Genomic DNA, 18,587 nt, shown 5'->3' with positions numbered 1-18,587 from the left:
TTTTCACTTGACAGTAGCCAGTAGACTGGAAACGCTTTGACATGTGTATGTGTACTATAATAATAATTGATTTAAACGTGTTGTTGAAGAAAACAAGAAAGTGTATATTTTTTGTATAAAAGAAATGTTTTATACGCTTTACCATTTTTTAGGTAAACTTGCAGATCGAATTTAATAAAATAAAATTTCATCCATCACAAACAAAACATTTTTTCAACAGTCCGAATCACGTTACATCCGAATCCGAATCATTACATTATATAGGTATAATATATAATATTTTCATATTTTTTCTATTATATCTTTTGATATTTCTTGATTTGAACTTCAAACATCGATTCTTTGGCCTATATTTTCTAATTTCTAAAACTAAAATTAAATTTTAAATGTTTATCTTAAATACCGACTAAATTTTCTTTTCGCATATACACACATGAATGCAACTTAGAAGCCTCCAACGTTGTTTATCTGGCCTTAGCAAAGCTCCGGGAATATTTATGTATGTGCTTTACAATACCAACCACTGTTCAGCTCACGCCGATTCACCCTTATCGTTTTGAGTTAAAGTATACATTCCTTTGATGGTGTGTAGGAGATAATCTTAGCTGTTCCCGAATGCAACTATGTCAAAGATGCAACAAGATATAAAGTGAACGCAGGATTTATTTTATCATAAAATATTGCAGACATTCGCGCAGATTGTGTCGTGACAAAATTGATCGAGTAGACATTTTGAAATCCATCCTGTCTTCACTGAGGACGAAAATAAAGTGGATGGATAAAATGGGCATTGACTTTTAGTGTAGTTTTATGACTTAATTTGTTCTTTATTAGCGTGTAACTTTCGTAGAATTGTTTTGGGTAATGTAAGGCTTACGGGGATATTTTATTTATCTGTGTGTAACAGAATCTTTACAAATCCCATCCCTCCTAGCTGCCTAGCTGAGCCCATGCTCGCCTACCTGTCCTGGTGAAACTGGAAAGGCCTCCGAGCCACCAGTCCTTTCCGTATAAAAAGAACTGAATCTTTGAATTTGCCGATGACAATACAAAAATTATATGTATTGCTTCGCTCTTACAATCTGACGGTATCAACCTATCAACAGGATAAAAAAGATGAAATTAATTGTTAGTTCGTTTTGTTGTCAAAGATTTTTTTTTAATTTCAATATACACTTACTATGTATTTTTACCGTGAATCCTGCTTTCCAGTTTAAGGGATGAAGTAATCATAATACATTGTTATAATATACACGATAAAGGAAATATCATTGTGCAATAAAAAACAAACCCACAAAAATTATAATTTGCGTAATTACGACATCTTCTGACACCATTATCCTGCCTGTTTCTGCCGTGAAACAGAAATGCGTTTTGATTTGAAGGACAGGGCCGTTTTACTATAAAATTGAGACTTTAGACCCCATGTCTGAAGGTGGGTGGTGGAATTTGCGTTATAGATGTCTATACGCTCCGGTATCTACTTAACATAATTGAGGCTTCATTTTATGTGGTTGTTTTCCTTTACATCTATAGACTCCTGTAATCACTTAGCGCTAGGTTAGTCGCGAGTTCGTCTAAAAAGGATAATCTGGTATTTATTGCTATTCACCGTAGCTTATAAGCTATATGCCTTCGTAGGGTGCTGGAATTCTTCGGACATATTGCTGGTAAAAAGGGTCACAATCTAGAACAGCTGATGGTGACAGGAAAGGTAGATGGCAAACGTCCCAGAGGACGCAGTCCCACGAGATGGTCGGACCAAATACGATCTTCTTTAAATATCGGCTTCCACAATGCCTTTCATGAAGCTAGGGATCGCAGCAGATGGAGGGAAATCGTACGGGAGAAACTGAAGCAGCGAGGGAGTCACGTAATGAAGAAAACGACGCGAGGAGGTGCGTAGTTTGAACCATATCTCACATCTCCATCTTCACTTAATTTCATATAGGTGTGTGTGCGTATTATATAGAATACTAGCTGACCCGGCAGACTTCGTAGTGCCTCAATCGATAAATGTAAGACCTAAGCTTTTGTATAAAATAAACTAAAAACAAACAAAAGGAATCCGTCCGGAAAATTGTTATTTTTATTTAATTTCAAGCATTTTCATATTTATTTACCTTTTAAACCTTCTCTCGACTTTCAAAAATAATTCAAGACCAAAATTAGTCAAATCGGTCCAGCCGCTCTCGAGTTTTAGCGAGACTAACGAACAGCAATTCATTTTTATATATATAGATTATAAAAGTCAAGAGTGGACCCTTGTACCGTCGGAGCAAATGAAAGAACTTCTTGACCTTTACGAAGTTCCAAGACTTAGTCTGTGTTTGATGTAGTTATTTTTAATATGTACGCAATTTAGTGGTTTTTTAATGTGATCGTGTATTAAAGAATTGACTTTGTATATTGCAATTATGCACAATTCGATATCACTCTGAAACATCCACCTTCTAAATTTAAGTTTGAAAAACGTGAAATAACAAATGTTTAGGTAAATGTACAATAAAAAATTTCTATGTTATTCTTTAAAAATTCAAGTTTTTTTTATTGCCTAGATGGGTGGACGAGCTCACAGTCCACTTGGTGTTAAGTGGTTACTGGAGCCCATAGAGATCTACAACGTAAATGCGCCACCCATCTTGAGATGGACCCTTCACACCGAAACGCATTACTGCTTCACGGCAGAAATAGGCAGGGTGGTGGTACCTACCCGTACGGACTCACAAGAGGTCCTACCACTAGTAAAAAACTGTTTGACTGAATGATTTTGTGACGTCTATGCATGTCTATAATTATTACAGATATAGTGGGAAAAGATTTTCCTTCATAATTTTTCGGAAAATTTTGTATTTATCGTGCTCTCTCAAATATGTTTCATCATTCTATTCATCATAGCTCTAGCCCATCTCGTCCCTAAGGTATCATCAATGTTTACTTAACACAAAAGATTTGCAGGAAAAAGTAAGTCTCTGGTTATGTTGGTGGTTATATTAGACGAGCTTACTGTAATCACCCACAGACAATTACTGATGGTTGTATTCTGAATTCCATGAAACAATACAAACTCAAACCCTTTAGCAATATAAAATATCAAACAAAAATACAATATATGAATATTTTTTCCTTTCATCTCCGCTTACCCCATTTTCGTTTGAAGGTCAAGGCTAAATAAGAGACAAAGACAGTAACTATTCATATTTATTCCCATTTCGTGAGAAATCGTGACCAATTTTGCGAAATGACCGCGCAAAAACTGGTCTCTAACTAAGCTTTACTGTATATTTCTAGTTTCCCGATTCCAGCGTGTCAGACATTTTTAGATGCATATACATTCTTTTGATAATTCAAATCGTGACAAAGGATTTCTTTTAAATATAACGTTACTACAACTATACATGTGACCTCTATATGATTTATGACCTAAATCTTAAAAGAGGTTACAACATGATATACAGGTGAAGGTGACATAAATGGTATTTTGAATATTGAAATATTAGAAGAAGAAACAATAGAAATACTAAAACATTTTTGAGTATTGAAATATAAAAAAACAAAAAACTGGTAAAGCAATAGCTTTAAATGTTATTTCTCTTTATAGAGCAACTCAGTTTGTGCTATAGTTTTACTGGGCTAAGCTTTATTTTTATGTGAATAAAATAAATACATACATCAATGATTTTTTATACAACAGATATGTTATCTTCATAGTAACTGACTCTTCAAATCTGATCGCGCCATATATCTACATACCTACCGATATAGTGCACACACATGTTGACAAGTAGCATTAATGAAAAGAACAAAAGATGGGATAAGCGCGTGAGTAAAAAAGATAGCTATAATTGGAACGATTGCACTTGTTATATTATTATTGCATTTGTTTAGACGCGACTGAAGACGAAACGTCCCAATTGGCCTGTTTTCGAGTCTTCACTTGGCGTGCGCTTGAGACATATCTGCTTCTTTTTACATATAAAATATCATTGACATACATACATTATATACTTAAAACATAACTATATTATAAATATAACACAACAACGATTATCTTCCGCTTAAACACGAACCGTACTATTGAGAAAAAACTAACAGACTTCTACAGATCAATGCTTAGGTTGAGTGACTTTTATTACCTGTAGATTTGAAGATGTAATTACGACCCACTTACCTAATATGAAGGTACCCGAATATAGTCGAATATAGTAATCGTGAAGCTTCAATTGTATTTCTGTCTTTAAAATGGAAAGCACAATATATTTGCGACAGCAATAAGTCAAGTTGACAGCAATAAGCAATAAGTGTATGTTCTTCTTCAAACAAGGCTTGTGAAGAGTAGTTAACGGTAGGCAGCGGCTTAGCTCTGCCCCTGTCATTGCTGACTTTGATGGGCGACGGTGACCACTCACCATTAGTTGGGCTGTATGCTCGTCTGACTACTCTCTCTCTCTCTCTCTCTCTCTCTCTCTTCAATCGGTCCCTCATTGGTGAGGATCGTGACTCCGTGCGATTCCGTCAACTAGCTGTCTCCATCGATCCCGTTCTGTAGCTTGGTGGAGTGTGTCGCTTACACTGACACTGACACTGACGGTATTTTCAGTTCCTCCGCTATTTGGACGACCATCGTTTGGGATCTCTACCCCTAGGCTTTTTTCACTCGATTTTACCGGTCACCACAAGGCGTTCCAAATTGCTGGTATCGCTGCCTGCAACATGACCAAAATACCGCAATATTCTTTGTAGGCAGGTTGTGGATTGAGTCTTTTCTATTTTTGATTTCTATTTTCTATATTTTTTCTATTTTCTATTTCTGACTACAAAGGCAATAAAAAAATAAGGAATGAAAATACCCATCGCCACGCACCCCAAACGGCCTTTGTAAAGATTCGTATATTTCAAATCTGATCCCATCAGAACAGCACACTTGTAATTTATGGCTGCCGCGAAGGCGTCTTTTCTAATTAGGGAAAAAATCCTCTGACCGTACTTCACGTTCTGTTCCAAGGAATAATTTCGTTTGGTCATAAATTACACGATGACTGGCTCCTTCAACTCTTCAATTACAAGTCTGATTTCTGCGAATCAAAGAAAAATAACATCCTAATATCTGTTTGAGCCTTAATAATAAACATGTAATTCATTAATCGAGAGTTATAAATTTAAGGATTATTTACTAGATGGCACTACGTGGGAATGAGGCGTTCGCTCCTGGCCTTTTCATTTTTCATTTTTTTTTTTTTTAATTGTATTTTTTAATTGTTACTTGCGACTCTGGTTTTCGCGAACAACTACCGCTTGCGACAACATCATACATATACCTAAAACTAGCGACCCGCCCTCGCTTCGCTTGAGAACTATAATAACTTATTATTGATTTCTCCACTATTTAATGGATGTTATTATACATATAAACCTTCCTCTTCAATCACTCTATCTATTAAAAAAACCGCATAAAAATCTGTTGCGTAGTTTTAAAGATTTAAGCATACATAGGGATATAGGGACAGAGAAAGCGACATTGTTTTATACTATGTAGTGATTACAAATTAAAATTCGAATTTATGTGTCAAGCTGGCCGCAATGAATAATAAATAATATCATATACTTTAGAAAAAAGGAGCTTCTTTTTTATCTTTGAAAGAATATTAATAAGAATTACACGAAGTGCCTTTAGTGGGCGGAGTTTGTAAACTTTTCATCTGGGGAGTTTTCTTAACTTTTCTCGTTAAATAGACCATTGAAAACGTGTGGCTTCGTTAATGTAAAGAAATAATTGAAATAAAAAGGCCTTCGTGTTAAATTTCGTTCAGGCTCGAACGTATTTTGTTACAGATTATTATTTGATGAAAATTGTATAAGACCACTTCTCCGAATTGCTTAGGTAAAAGTTTTAAAAGCTCCCTAAAAAAGTTGTAGATGGTAGTCCAAAAGAAGTTTATATTACTATCAAATCGACTATTGAATATGATGATTTTATATATGTCGCAGAATGGGCCGATATTTTTTTTATTGCTTAGATAGGTGGACTAGCTCACAGCCCACCTGGTAAGTGGTTCCAGGAGCCCATAGACATCAACAAGGTAAATGCTGCCACCGACCTTGAGATATAAGTTCTAAGGTCTCAGTATAGTTACAACGGCTGCCCCGCCCTTCAAACCGAAACGCATTATTGCTTCACGGCAGAAATAGGTAGGATGGTGGTACCTACCTGCGAGAACTCACAAGATAATCATTTATCAAATACTGTTACTAATTTGATTAACTTTACAAGATTTTTTCTCGGAATGGCTGCGTATGTCTATGCTAGAATAATAAGTACCCTACTCGTCCTCTGGGTGTCATTAAATAGACATATTCATCAGAGTTCGAGCGGTTGCGTCGTCTGAATATTATAAGCACATTCTGATTACCAATCACCATTTACTTATGATAATATATCCTATATTTTGATTCTATATAGAACATACCATCTCCGCATTACACTCACAAAGCAAATGCGAGATCCAAAAAAGATTGAAATGAAAATGTGACATTATTCATTAGGAGTTCGTTTGTACATTGTGGTTAAAGGATACTTTTGTGTCATTTTGTGAATGGTGTATATTGTAATATGTTATAAGATGTCTGAGTCTACACAAAATCCTTGAAGATATGTATTAAAATATAGCTCGAAGGGTTTGTAGCTTTAATTATAATCTTATCGGAGTCATTTTATTTGCGAAAGTACTCGTAAATACAGTTACGGAGAATATTATGTTTATTTTAGTTTTTAGAAGATCATTCGTCAAAATTCTCGTCGAGAAAGATCTTGTGGAATATTTTTATCTATTTGTTGCGCAGATGAGTGAACTTGCTTACGGCCCACTTGATATTAAATGGTTACCGGAGCCAATAGACAAAACAACGTGAACGCCACAACACACTTTGTTTTCAATATTAACTATTGGAAGTATAAGTCACATGGTGTACATAAAAATGCCCTTTCATTTATCGTTAAAATACAAACTTTAAATGTATAACAAAGTGAAGTACTCTTTAATTGCTAATCTTCATGAAAATATGTCTGTAGCTTCTTAAGACGTATGATAATTTTTTATTAAGACACATTTTTTAAAAGGTTTAAGACAATCGATAAAACAGACAGAACAGAAATAAAAATTTAAATATCAAAAACGCTCATTATATGAACTAGAGAACAAAAAATCCGTGGAACAAAAAATAGCGACAGAGCGAAAGACGGTTGACAGGGAGACTTTAATAGGCTCAGCAGATGAAGTCATTATAATAACCAAAATTGATACACGTTAATGGAAATAGAATGTAACTCTTAGACCGCTTACTGAAATGGAAGCTCATCTCTTACTGCACTTACTAGTTTACAGTAACATTGAGAAGAGAAAACATGATCGTCCAATTTAATCAAAGCACATTTTTAGATTCTGTATATAATTAAGCAAACTGTTGCAAAAAAAAAAAAAAGTTATTGTATTGGGTTCAGAGCACATGAGTTACTGGTGGTAGGACCTCTTGAGAGTCTGCGCGGATAGGTACCACCATCCTGCCTATTTCTGCCGTGAAGCAGTAATGTGTTTCGGTTTGAAGGGCGGGGCAGCCGTTGTAACTATAGACTTGAGACCTTAGAACTTATTCTCAAGGTGAGTGGCGCATTTACGTTGTAGATGTCTATGGGCTCCAGTAACCACTTAACACCAGGTGGGCTGTGAGCTTGTCCACCCATCTAAGCAATAAATAAAAAAACATGATTACTTAAGTATTTTAAAAATGCCTAGTGATTAAACTCTCAATCGAAATCAAATTACTAATATATAATTAGTTTCAAATAGTGTCATTTTCGGTACTTGTTTTTTTTATCATGTAGCGTTCTGTAGCGAACCAGTCTTTCGTTTCTTTTTGAAATGTTGCGCAGCCGAAATACAAGACAAATCAAACTTGGGCCTCATTTATCAAGATAGCGATATTCTCCTTCGTCTAAGGGTTAACTTTTAAAATCGCCTAGACTATGAGCTGGTTGACCCGTATAGTGAAGTAAAAAAGACATTAGATAGTCCCCAGTGTGGTCAGAGCGCGGAGGGCCCAATCTCGGCGGTCCGTGCTGGAAGCATGATCCAAACGGCTGGCCGATCCTTCGGCTGGTCGTAGGACCGTCGAGGCGATTCGCCCGATTCTTGTGGATTGGGTGAATCGTGACAGAGGACGCCTCACTTTCCGGCTCACGCAGGTGCTCACTGGGCATGGTTGCTTCGGTGAGTTCCTGCACCGGATCGGAGCCGAGCCGACGGCAGAGTGTTACCATTGTGGTTGCGACTTGGACACAGCGGAGCACACGCTCGTTGCCTGCCCCGCATGGGAGGGGTGGCGCCGTGTCCTCGTCGCAAAAATAGGAAACGACTTGTCGTTGCCGAGTGTTGTGGCATCGATGCTCGGCAGCGACGAGTCGTGGAAGGCGATGCTCGACTTCTGCGAGTGCACCATCTCGCAGAAGGAGGCGGCGGGGCGCGTGAGAGACACACAAGCCCGCCGCCGTCGAGCGGGGGCCAGGGAGGCGGATCCCGCCCTAGCCCTGGCCCTCTAAGTGTTTCGGGTCCCCTCATATGTCGGTCTGGGGCCCGGCGAAGGGGGCCTAAGAAGACGACGTACAAGCTGCTCTGCACGCGTTTTACGCAAGAGCATCCGGGTGATGGAAGGCCGGCTATCCTCGACCCACGCTGGTTCTGACCCAGCGGGGTAATTCGTAGGATAACCAATTCAAACCGGCGCCATCTAGGCGGGCTTCGGACAGCCTGCCGACCGAGAGGGCTTTTGGTCGTGGCGCCGACGATCGCTGGCCCGGCGTCCCGAGGGGGAGGGTGATGGGAGAGATGTGCTCCGCACTAAACGCTTCACTCTCCTCCCCTTGCCTTTTCATGAGTACTGTCTCATGCGAGGGTTGGACGTTGGTTGTTGAGCGACAGGATGTTTTAGTCGGTTCGACTCCGACATGCCCCACCCTCCATCCCCAGTGGAGGGTGGGAGTCCGGCGATTTCCTCCTGACACAAAAAAAAAAAAAAAGATAGTAGTAATCAAAACTAAACAGTGACTTTATTTGATGATAACTAAAAGAATGAAAGAATAACAGTAAAAAAAAAACACAAATGGCACTCGGAGACTGCCGCGGTAAAGCTATTGCATAGCATTTTCTATCAACTTATGCAATTATAATTAGACAACAATAATTTAATATTAAAACAATAATAAAATAAGACCACGCCATATTTATAAACATTAACACAAGCAAAACATTAATTGTCCCCTTCACACACATAAGCTAGACCGCGCGAGAGCGAGATGGGTAAACTTTTCATGATGCGCATGCAGTACGACGTCACGCCGCGCCCTTATTCACAAACACTACACAAGCGCAACGTGTGAATGTATTGAACGCGAGCTACATGATAGGCGGAGTGGGGGGTGTTAGGTTTTATTTTCGTTACGGAATTTCTTGATTCGGTCGCCGCGCTCAAAGCCCGCGATAAAACCTATGCAATAGCTTAACTAGCGCATAACAATAATCTGTTGATAGAATAAATGTTCTGTTTGATGTTTCTGTGAATGTGAAATGTTTGATTTTGTAATAAAGAACAACAACGCGTTGCTTGATGTCGATCGAAAAAATATCACAACAACTTTCATTTACTTCCAGCTTAATATTCGTTCAGAGTCCTTTTGCTCGCTGAAAAAACTGAAGCACGTGTTTTTCTTCAAATGAGACTATTAAACAACATTATCCAACGAAATAATTTACATAGTCCGTGATCATTACTAAGTCCTTTACCTAATGTAAAGGTGGATTAAATATAAGTTTACTTATTTAAGCATGAAAAAAATATTGAGATAATATTACCAAATTTGAAGTTGGTATGGTATATTGCCAAATTTGAGTTGACATTTCTATTCCACATCAAATAACGTTATCGTGTTTAATTCTCCCGAAGCCAAATAAGATACTCACGTACTGTGAAATTGAAATGATATTATTAAACCGACATAATCATGTATGTACGTGAAAGTCACATCGAAAGACACATTTTTCATCAAGGGAATGGATTTTCGAACTGGTACCCGTTTCAATTCGTTTCATGTCTTCGGTTTTATTTCTATTTTGTTCTAAGCTTAATTGAAAAAATGTGTGGATGGATTTTAGCATGTGTATTTATTTGTGTTTTAAACATTAATAAATACACATGCATTAACACAGTCTGAATTTATTTGTTTTATTTATACAATATTATTACGAAAGTTTTTAGAAGAAAATTAACAAAACTGTTCATAAAACACATGCTTACGCAAAATCGTTTTCTGTAAAAGCAGTTATACTTTGGAATTCCCTCCCTCCAAGCATACGAGCGTGCAAAACCATAGCAGCGTTCAAGAAATCTGTTAAGGAACATTATATATCCTTACCATCTTAAATAAATTTTATATATTTGTATAATGTATTATAATATAAAGTAAGTATATGTGTGTATGTTATATATATGTATGTGTGTGTGGGTGTGTGTATTTGTATGTATATATATTGTTTTGTATCTTATAATATGTATATATTATTATATGTAATGTTTACTGTATGCACTAGGTTTGTGTTCCTAATTCTTCTTTCCTTTTGCGGGCCTACTGGAAGAGATTTCAGCATGAAATAAGTAGTGCCCTTGTACTCTGTATCCTTATTGACGTGTCTTTTCTAACAACTGTGTGTACAAAATATATTAAATAAATAAATAAAAAATGTGATTGAAACCAACAAAGACTGCCAAGTAAAAATGAGATTCATCGCCTAAACGAATAGCCCTATTGAAATAAAAATGCCAAAGAAAAATATATAAGAGAGAACCAATACACGAAACGAGGACATAAAAAGATCCATTATGACGACGCTTTTGAATGAACGCCCCGAGGGACTCCGGATTAAAAATTATCAAAGCGTTTAAGATGATCACATTCTATGAACCTTTTGTGTTATTTCAAATTGATATTTTAAGATATATTGAATGAATATCAGGCGTGTGTTTGTATTCTGTATAGACGTGTGTTTCGAAATGTGAAGTTGCGTCGTATAGAGGAAGGGAATTAATGAGGAATCCCCGGTCATCGGTCTCGTCGAACCCGGTGCTTGCGACGAAGGACTCGGCGTGTCAATTAACCCACAGACACAGCCCACTGAGTTTCTCGCTGGATCTTCTTAGTGCGTCGCGTTTCCGATCCGGTGGTAAATTCTGCGAAGCACGGCTCTTGCTAGGGTTCGTGTTAGAAACATCGTCAGGTTTGAGCCCCGTGAGCTCACCTGCTAGTTAAAGTTACACTGATATGGTCTCTTTAGACCATCAGCTTAGGTAGAAAAAAAAAAAGGAATCAATGTTAGCAATTTAATTTTATAGCTTTCGATATATTTTGGTTATTAAAAGAAAGAACGCTTTAAGTATCACTGTTAATTTATTGAACTAAAGTCTTAATCTAACTACAGGGCAGTTGATCATTCAAGGCGCATCGTCTCCTCTTAAAGGCAGGTATTGGTGACGTCTGCTGGCAGGCCGTCGTTTCTGTTGCATCGCTATCGTTGGCTGTGGCGTTATAGCTTCCACCAGTGACCTCGACTGAGCCACGTCAAGATTGAAAGAGCTTACCGGGATCGGAGTTACTGCATATCCAGCGGCAACTAACGCAGCAAATTCTTCAGGAGTGTACGCCTTGTTGTTTTTAGGGGGAGGCAGCTGAGACCGCCGTTCGTCTAAGCCTCGCCCGTGCTGTTCAATGTTAATACGTTCATTGCTTGCAAACTGCTCAAGTCTCAATGGCTGTTCCGATTCAATTTGAACGTTTTGTTCACTATGCATTGGTTGTGGTCTGGCTAATTTTCGCGGCGCCAAATTTTTACTTACGAAAATAGTGGAAAGTGGTTTTGATTGTTCAGCTACACGTGCTTGTTCCGATTTAGGGGATATTTGAGACGGTTGTTCGTACCTGGGACGCTGTTCGTTTTGTGTATACACTGGACGAAGCAAATACTGTTCACTATAGACTTGGGTGGGCTGGGGCAAACCTTCACCGACTGGGTCATAAATCTTGACAGAACGAAACTTTTCGGGTTCAGGGTAGCGTTTCAAATAAGAAACGGGTCTTTCGATGCTTAGAGATTGCAGTCTTTGTTCTGGCCTTAATTGCTGTGTTCTTGGCGCTTCGACAATTCTGTATTGTTTGGGCGTAGCTTCTTGTTGATACTGTGGAATAATTCTGTAGTTATACTGGGGTCTTGATTGCTGTAGGGACTGCAGCTTAGGTGGAGCGACCACCTTGAGACCCTGAGACTCAGGCCGTTCATACAGGGTCTGTTGGAATGATTGTGGTTGTCCTTGATGAACTAATTGTGTGGGTGGCTGTGGCGTAGACACATAACGTAAGACTTGTGCTATCCGTTGCTGGGGAAGTGCAGGACGGTACTGAGGTTGTTGTTGTTGTTGGAGGTGCTGATGCTGTTGTTGCTGCTGTTGAACGTTAGTAGTTTCGATCAAATATTGTTGAGGAGCAGCAGACGCTTGAGGAGGCGCGATTGCAACTTTCGAACGGGGTTTCGTTGATTTTTTGTTTGATTTAAGTATATATCTGTCAACCTAAGTTTAAGAAAAAAAAAACAAAATTTAATAAAATACATTTATAAAATGGATATAGAATTTTCTGTTTTATTTATCTTTATTTAAATAAAAGTGTTCCATTACTGACGAAGATAACTTAGATTTTAGTTTATATGTTGGCTTTTATGGTTTTAAGTATTGTATTCAATGTGCATTAAAAATACCTCTTTCTTCCTGATTCTGGATGTAAGAGGACTCGATTTACAATCTATTTACATTAAATACTGACCTGTTGATATTGAGGTGCGATACTTTCGACAGTGGATGATTGTTGCAATTGGGCTTGTTGGGAATAAGTTTGCTGATGTGATTCTTCGGGTCTGATGGGTGCTTGGCCCAATAAGGCTAGTAGTTCATGGTTAAACGTATTCGCTGAGTTAGCACCGTTATCACTGACTGCAAGTGCGGCTCCTACTGAGGCCTCACCACCATTCGAAGAGTAGCTTGGACGCGCGATCACTGCATGCGACGGCTGGAGTTGGGGAACCTGAAAATGATTAAATTCATAATTCCGACCTTTCTTAAATACATTAACCAGAAGTGAAGCAAATGAAATTTTTGGCCCGAGATTTGGAAGATTTACATATATTACGGAAATGAAATAGAAATAAAATAGAAATCGGTTAAACCAATGTTGATGTTAACAAACATGACCTTCCACAAGAACCATTGACTTATTTAAGGTTTTGTTTGGTAAGTGCTTAGTTTTTTGTGGTCATACTTTAAATGCTCTCATTTGAATTTGTAAAGTAAATTCAAAACTACATATTCATATTATTTTTTTCTGAAGTAAATACAAAAAAACGCACTAAGGTATATAAGGCATCCAAAATAGAAATAAGGCAAAAATTACAATTCTAAATACTAACTTGTCTCGCTTGAGGTTCCAGGTAATAGAACTGTTGGAGATTTTGTTTGTCATCCTGTTGCGGATTCGAGTACAGTTGCTGAAGTAATTGATTACTTGAAAGAGGTGCTTTCCTTTCTGGCTGGAGGTCTAGAAGTTCCTGAGCGTTAAGTGAAAACACTTGCCCAGGTCGATACTCGTCCGCTCTGCTGGATAAATATGAATGAAATGAATGGATGCGGTAAAAATTAAGCAAAACGATACGTATTGCTATTGTGTTTTTTATAGGTGGTAGGACCTCTTGTGAGTCCGCGCGAGTAAGTACCACCACCCTGCTTATTTCTGCCGTGAAGCCGTAATGCGTTTCGGTTTGAAGGGTGGGGCAGCCGTTGTAACTATACTTGAGACCTTAGACCTTATGGTGCATTTACGTTGTGGATGTCTATGGGCTCCAGTAACCACTTAACACCAGGTGGGCTGTGAGCTCGTCCACCCATCTAGGTACTAAAAAAATAAAAAAATAAAAAGTATGTTCATGATGACTGGATTCTTAGAATAAAGTTAACTTTTTAAGTAAGTGCGAATTTGATACTTTTATGAATTACTCGCGCAATGGAAAAACATAGTGTCGTTTACATGATCACCACCACCGTGGACAGAATGAATATTGAGATAACGATTGGTATTATAATTTCATATCCAAGTGGACATCGACATTTTCTCCGCTATGGCTTTAGGTTCGGGTATTAAATAAGCACCAGATAAGACTTTATTACGTCATCTTATCTTACCTATAAAAGATAATCTAAAACTTGATACATAATAATTATTTTTCATTTATTTAATTTTTTATGGCATAAATGGGTGGACGAGCTCACAGACCACCTGATGTTGAGTGGTTACAGGAGCCCATAGACATCCACAACGTAAATGCGCCACCCACCTTGAGATACAAGTTCTAAGATCTCAAGTATAGTTACAACGGCTGCCCCACCCTTCAAACCGAAAGGCATTACTGCTTCACGGCAGAAATAGGCAGGGTGGTGTTACCCACCCGCGCGGACTCACAAGAGGTCCTACCACGAGTAATTACGCAAATAATAATTTTGCGGGTTTCATTTTTATTATAATAACCGGCAAACTTCTTGAGCATTTGTTGACGTAGTGGGGGTAAGTTTGCGCATGGTACACTCACGTGCAAAAACATTATTTACTTTGCGTCATAATGCTATTAAATTATTAAAATCAACATATGTATTTATTTATATATTTATTAGAACATCAACAAAACATATAGGTTAATAATTGTAATAATTTAATCTTGGGGTAAAATAGATATTCCTTCTATTAAGTCAAAACTAGAGCTGTTGCCAGGTCTTCGTTCAGTTGAAGCGAAGCTGGTATTTGTAATTTTTTTTTCGTTATCATAATCTTGACCATCATCATCATCACTGTTTTCATCACCTGAGTCGCTATCATCGTGATGAGTCGACATAGGGCTCATCGGCGTAGTTTACAACTCGGTCGATTCGGTCTTCTTTTTTGTCTATAATTAATAATTTTTTGAAGATATTCGATTCGTTCGTAGTAATCGAATGTTACTTTTTTCATTTACCAGCTTCCGATTATTTTCTGTTCTTTTTTTCCATCTGAAGCCTAGCTCTTTCATAATTCGTCGTAAGCTTCATTCCGAGCCATTAAAATTTATATCTTCTTTAAATTTTTCGAAGCCTTTCTACGATACGGAGTTTCGCTGCTTGTTACGTAGTTGTTATGATTACATCTTTTTATTACAGATTGAACGAAACTATCCATTCCGGTAACTTTCTTCTTCCCTGATCTTTTCTTACCCGGAGTCCCAAACACGGCGAGCAAGCCAGAGCCTTTAGCTTCGTTAATAATGCACCTAACAGTACTCACTGATGTTTTTGTTGCTTCCGAAGTCTGTTTTACTTTTTCCATATCATTCTTTAATGTATCGCACTTGTATTATTTGTTTTTTTTGGTGTACAATAAAGAATACTCTCTCTCTCTCTCTCTCTCTTCCCCTGTTTTATAATGAAGCAATATACGTCGTACACAATTTTTCTACCCTTTCTTTTGATTACTACACCAGTTTGTCGCGGCATAGTGTATTTTTTATAAAAAATCAACAAACACTCAACAAATAGCAATGGCAACAAAGTCAACAAGCAATTATAACAAATAACTTAACGATTAATAACGATAGATTTTTCACTGTACGCAAGCGTACTTTTGGGAGCGAGCGGAATGAGGGCGCGGTGCGGGGCGCAGGGTTCGACTGATCTACCAATAACGCGCTCGATACGATTTCCCCTGCCGTCGCGCCTCACCCTCACCACCAAAGTGATCTAAAATTCGGTTCTGCGCAGTCAAGGTCATTTGCTCAAGATGTTTGCCGGTTACTATACACGATGTTATTCCTTCACCGTGGAAGTCGATCATGAACATTTGTTGAGTACGTATTTCATTAGAAAAATTGGTACCCGCCTGCGGGATTCGAACAACGGTGCATCGCTTCAACACGAATGCACCGGACGTCTTATCCGTTAGGCCACGATGACTACAAAATTACTATCCAAGTGGACATTGACATTTTCTCCGCTATGGCTTTAGGTTCGGGTATTAAATAAGCACCAGAAAATACTTTATTACGTCATCTTATCTTAGTCTAGAAGTCGTACCAATTTTTCTAATGAAATACGTACTCAACAAATGTTCACGATTGACTTCCACGGTGAAGGAATAACATCGTGTAATAAAAATCAAACCCGCAAAATTATAATTTGCGTAATCACTGGTGGTAGGACCTCTTGGGAGTCCGCACGGGTAGGTACAACCACCCCGCCTATTTCCGCCGTGAAGCAGTAATGCGTTTCGGTTCGAAGGGTGGGGTAGCCGTTGTAACTATACTGAGACCTTAGAACTTATATCTCGAGGTGGGTGGCGCATTTACGTTGTAAATATCTATGGGCTCCAGTAACCACTTAAAATCAGGTGGGCTGTGAGCTCGTCCATCCATATAAACAATAAAAAAAAACCTATAAAAATAATCTAAAACATAATACATTATAATTATTTTTCATTTATTTTATTTTTTATGGCATAGATGGGTGGATGAGCTCACAGACCACCCGATGTTCAGTGGTTACAGGAGCCCATAGACATCTACAACGTAAATACTGGCACCCACCCTGACATATGAGTACTAAGGTCTCGGTATAGTTACAACAGCTGGCCCATTCTTCAAACCGAAACGCATTACTGCTTCACGGCAGAAATAGGCAGGGTCGTGGACCTATGCGGACTCACAAGAGGTCCTACCTGGTGGTAAATTGTTACTCCGATCATATATCATATACATAGTCATATTATGTAAAGTGATGTCAAACCAAGTGAAAATGTGATGGGTCACGCACGCGCCTGTCATTTAATTATCTTAACTTCATTAAATTGAATTGTATTACTAGCTGTATAAGTCCCAGTAAGTAATGAGTACTTTGTGGATTTTTAATTACCTAATGGGCGCTTTGTCTTCGTCTTGTTGGGGCTCTTCAACTGGGGCGACTTGTTCCTGAAAAAAACACGAAGCTTTTGAAAAATGTATTTACAAAAATATTGTAAAAATTATGTGGATTTTTTTTGCCAAGTCTGTAAATTTATTTATTTCATAAAAAATCTCATTAAATTTACATAAATTTAATAATAAATAATTGCAATTTCGACTGCTCGATACATTTTTAATTTTTTTATTTGTGCTTAGATGGTTGGACGAGCTCACAGCCCACCTGGTGTTAAGTGGTTATTGGAGCTCATAGACATCTACAACGTAAATGCGCCACCCACCTTGAGATATAAGTTCGAAGGTCTCAGTATAGTTACAACGGCTGCCCCACCCTTCAACCCGAAACGCATTACTGCTTCACGACAGAAACAGGCGGGGCGGTGGTACCTACCCGTGCGGACTCACAAGAGGTCCTACCACCAGTAAATATGCATCAAATATTTGTAATGTAATGTAGTAAAAAATAAATAAATAGATCAAGTGCGCGTTTGTTTTGTTAAATTTTATTTTCCAGACCTTGGAAAATCCTACATCTAACACAGCTATGATTGTGCAGTGTTACATATTATGGGTAAATACATTAATTAGCTAATTTATACAGTAGCCGTAAGATACGAGATTAAAAGCATTATATCATCGAATTAATTACTAATCAAAGAAGTGAATCAAATACTTTATACCTCAAAATATCGACTGATCTTAATATTCGCTGACACGGAATAGATTTGCTTTTTTGTAACTTAAGCACTTTGTTTCAAAACTTAATAAGCTGAAGTGGCTATAGGTACATTTCAAAATGAATAGATGGTACTACGTGGGAATGTGGCGTTCGCTCCTGGCCTTTTCATTTCCATTATTATTATTATTATTTTTTATTGTACTTTTTGACTTGTTTTTTCCTTTATTGTAAATAATTCTATTTATTTAAAAAAAAAAAAATGAGAAAAGCAAACAAAAAAAGCACGCTGAGTTTGTTTCGCTGGTTCTTCCCAGGACTGTGGCTTTTTTTGGAACCGGTGGTAGAGTTAACATTGTTATTTATATTTTGACATTAAAAAGTGTGTCATACTGACATCTAAGTTGAAATAAATGATTTTTAATTTGAATTTGAATTTGAACAAAATACAAAAAAAACGAAACTAACAATGAAAAGTAATACAAATACAACACAATAGCCTATAATTTCACTAAAACGCTTTCGCAAATCAAACCTTACCGTTTTAAACTAGTAATTGGAGAACATTTCGTAATATGATTGAAGACTAATTGTAATATAATTAGAGGTAGATTGTTGTGAAAGTGGTGTTATTATAAAAAAAAATCGAAACGCACATATGTATATGCAGATTATGAGGAAACTACATACACAAGTACACATTAACACACACACATTAACAATCGGTCGATGGAAAAAAATCAAAATTATTTTTGATTACATGAGCTATAATTATAAAAACAATGGCGAAC

At 37.6% G+C, this 18,587-nt stretch overlaps 1 protein-coding gene and 1 non-coding gene across 3 annotated transcripts in view; one reads left to right on the top strand and one right to left on the bottom strand.

The window, feature by feature from the left end:
* Positions 1-11,472: 11,472 nt before the first annotated feature.
* Positions 11,473-18,587, bottom strand: part of LOC101747088 (ataxin-2 homolog) — a 55,558-nt gene continuing 48,443 nt past the window's right edge. Inside the window, exons 3-6 of one of the 2 annotated variants that reach the window (XM_004931299.4) lie at positions 17,074-17,129; positions 13,557-13,743; positions 12,917-13,174; positions 11,473-12,666 (exon numbers count right to left, since the gene is read on the bottom strand). In XM_004931299.4, the coding sequence (XP_004931356.1) occupies positions 11,536-12,666; positions 12,917-13,174; positions 13,557-13,743; positions 17,074-17,129 (1,632 nt within the window). In that variant the 3' untranslated portion in view covers positions 11,473-11,535. The remainder of the gene's footprint in view (positions 12,667-12,916; positions 13,175-13,556; positions 13,744-17,073; positions 17,130-18,587) is intronic. The other variant, XM_004931300.4, reaches the window with a different exon arrangement.
* Positions 17,913-17,993, top strand: Mir2837 (microRNA mir-2837). The gene has a single exon (NR_107437.1). It is a non-coding gene; the product is annotated as a microRNA mir-2837 (primary transcript).

Source organism: Bombyx mori, chromosome 7 (assembly GCF_030269925.1).
Source record: "Bombyx mori chromosome 7, ASM3026992v2".
Lineage (NCBI taxonomy): Eukaryota > Metazoa > Arthropoda > Insecta > Lepidoptera > Bombycidae > Bombyx > Bombyx mori.
The sequence above is the reverse complement of the archived record's forward strand: the minus strand, read 5'-3'. Positions and strand labels throughout refer to the sequence as shown.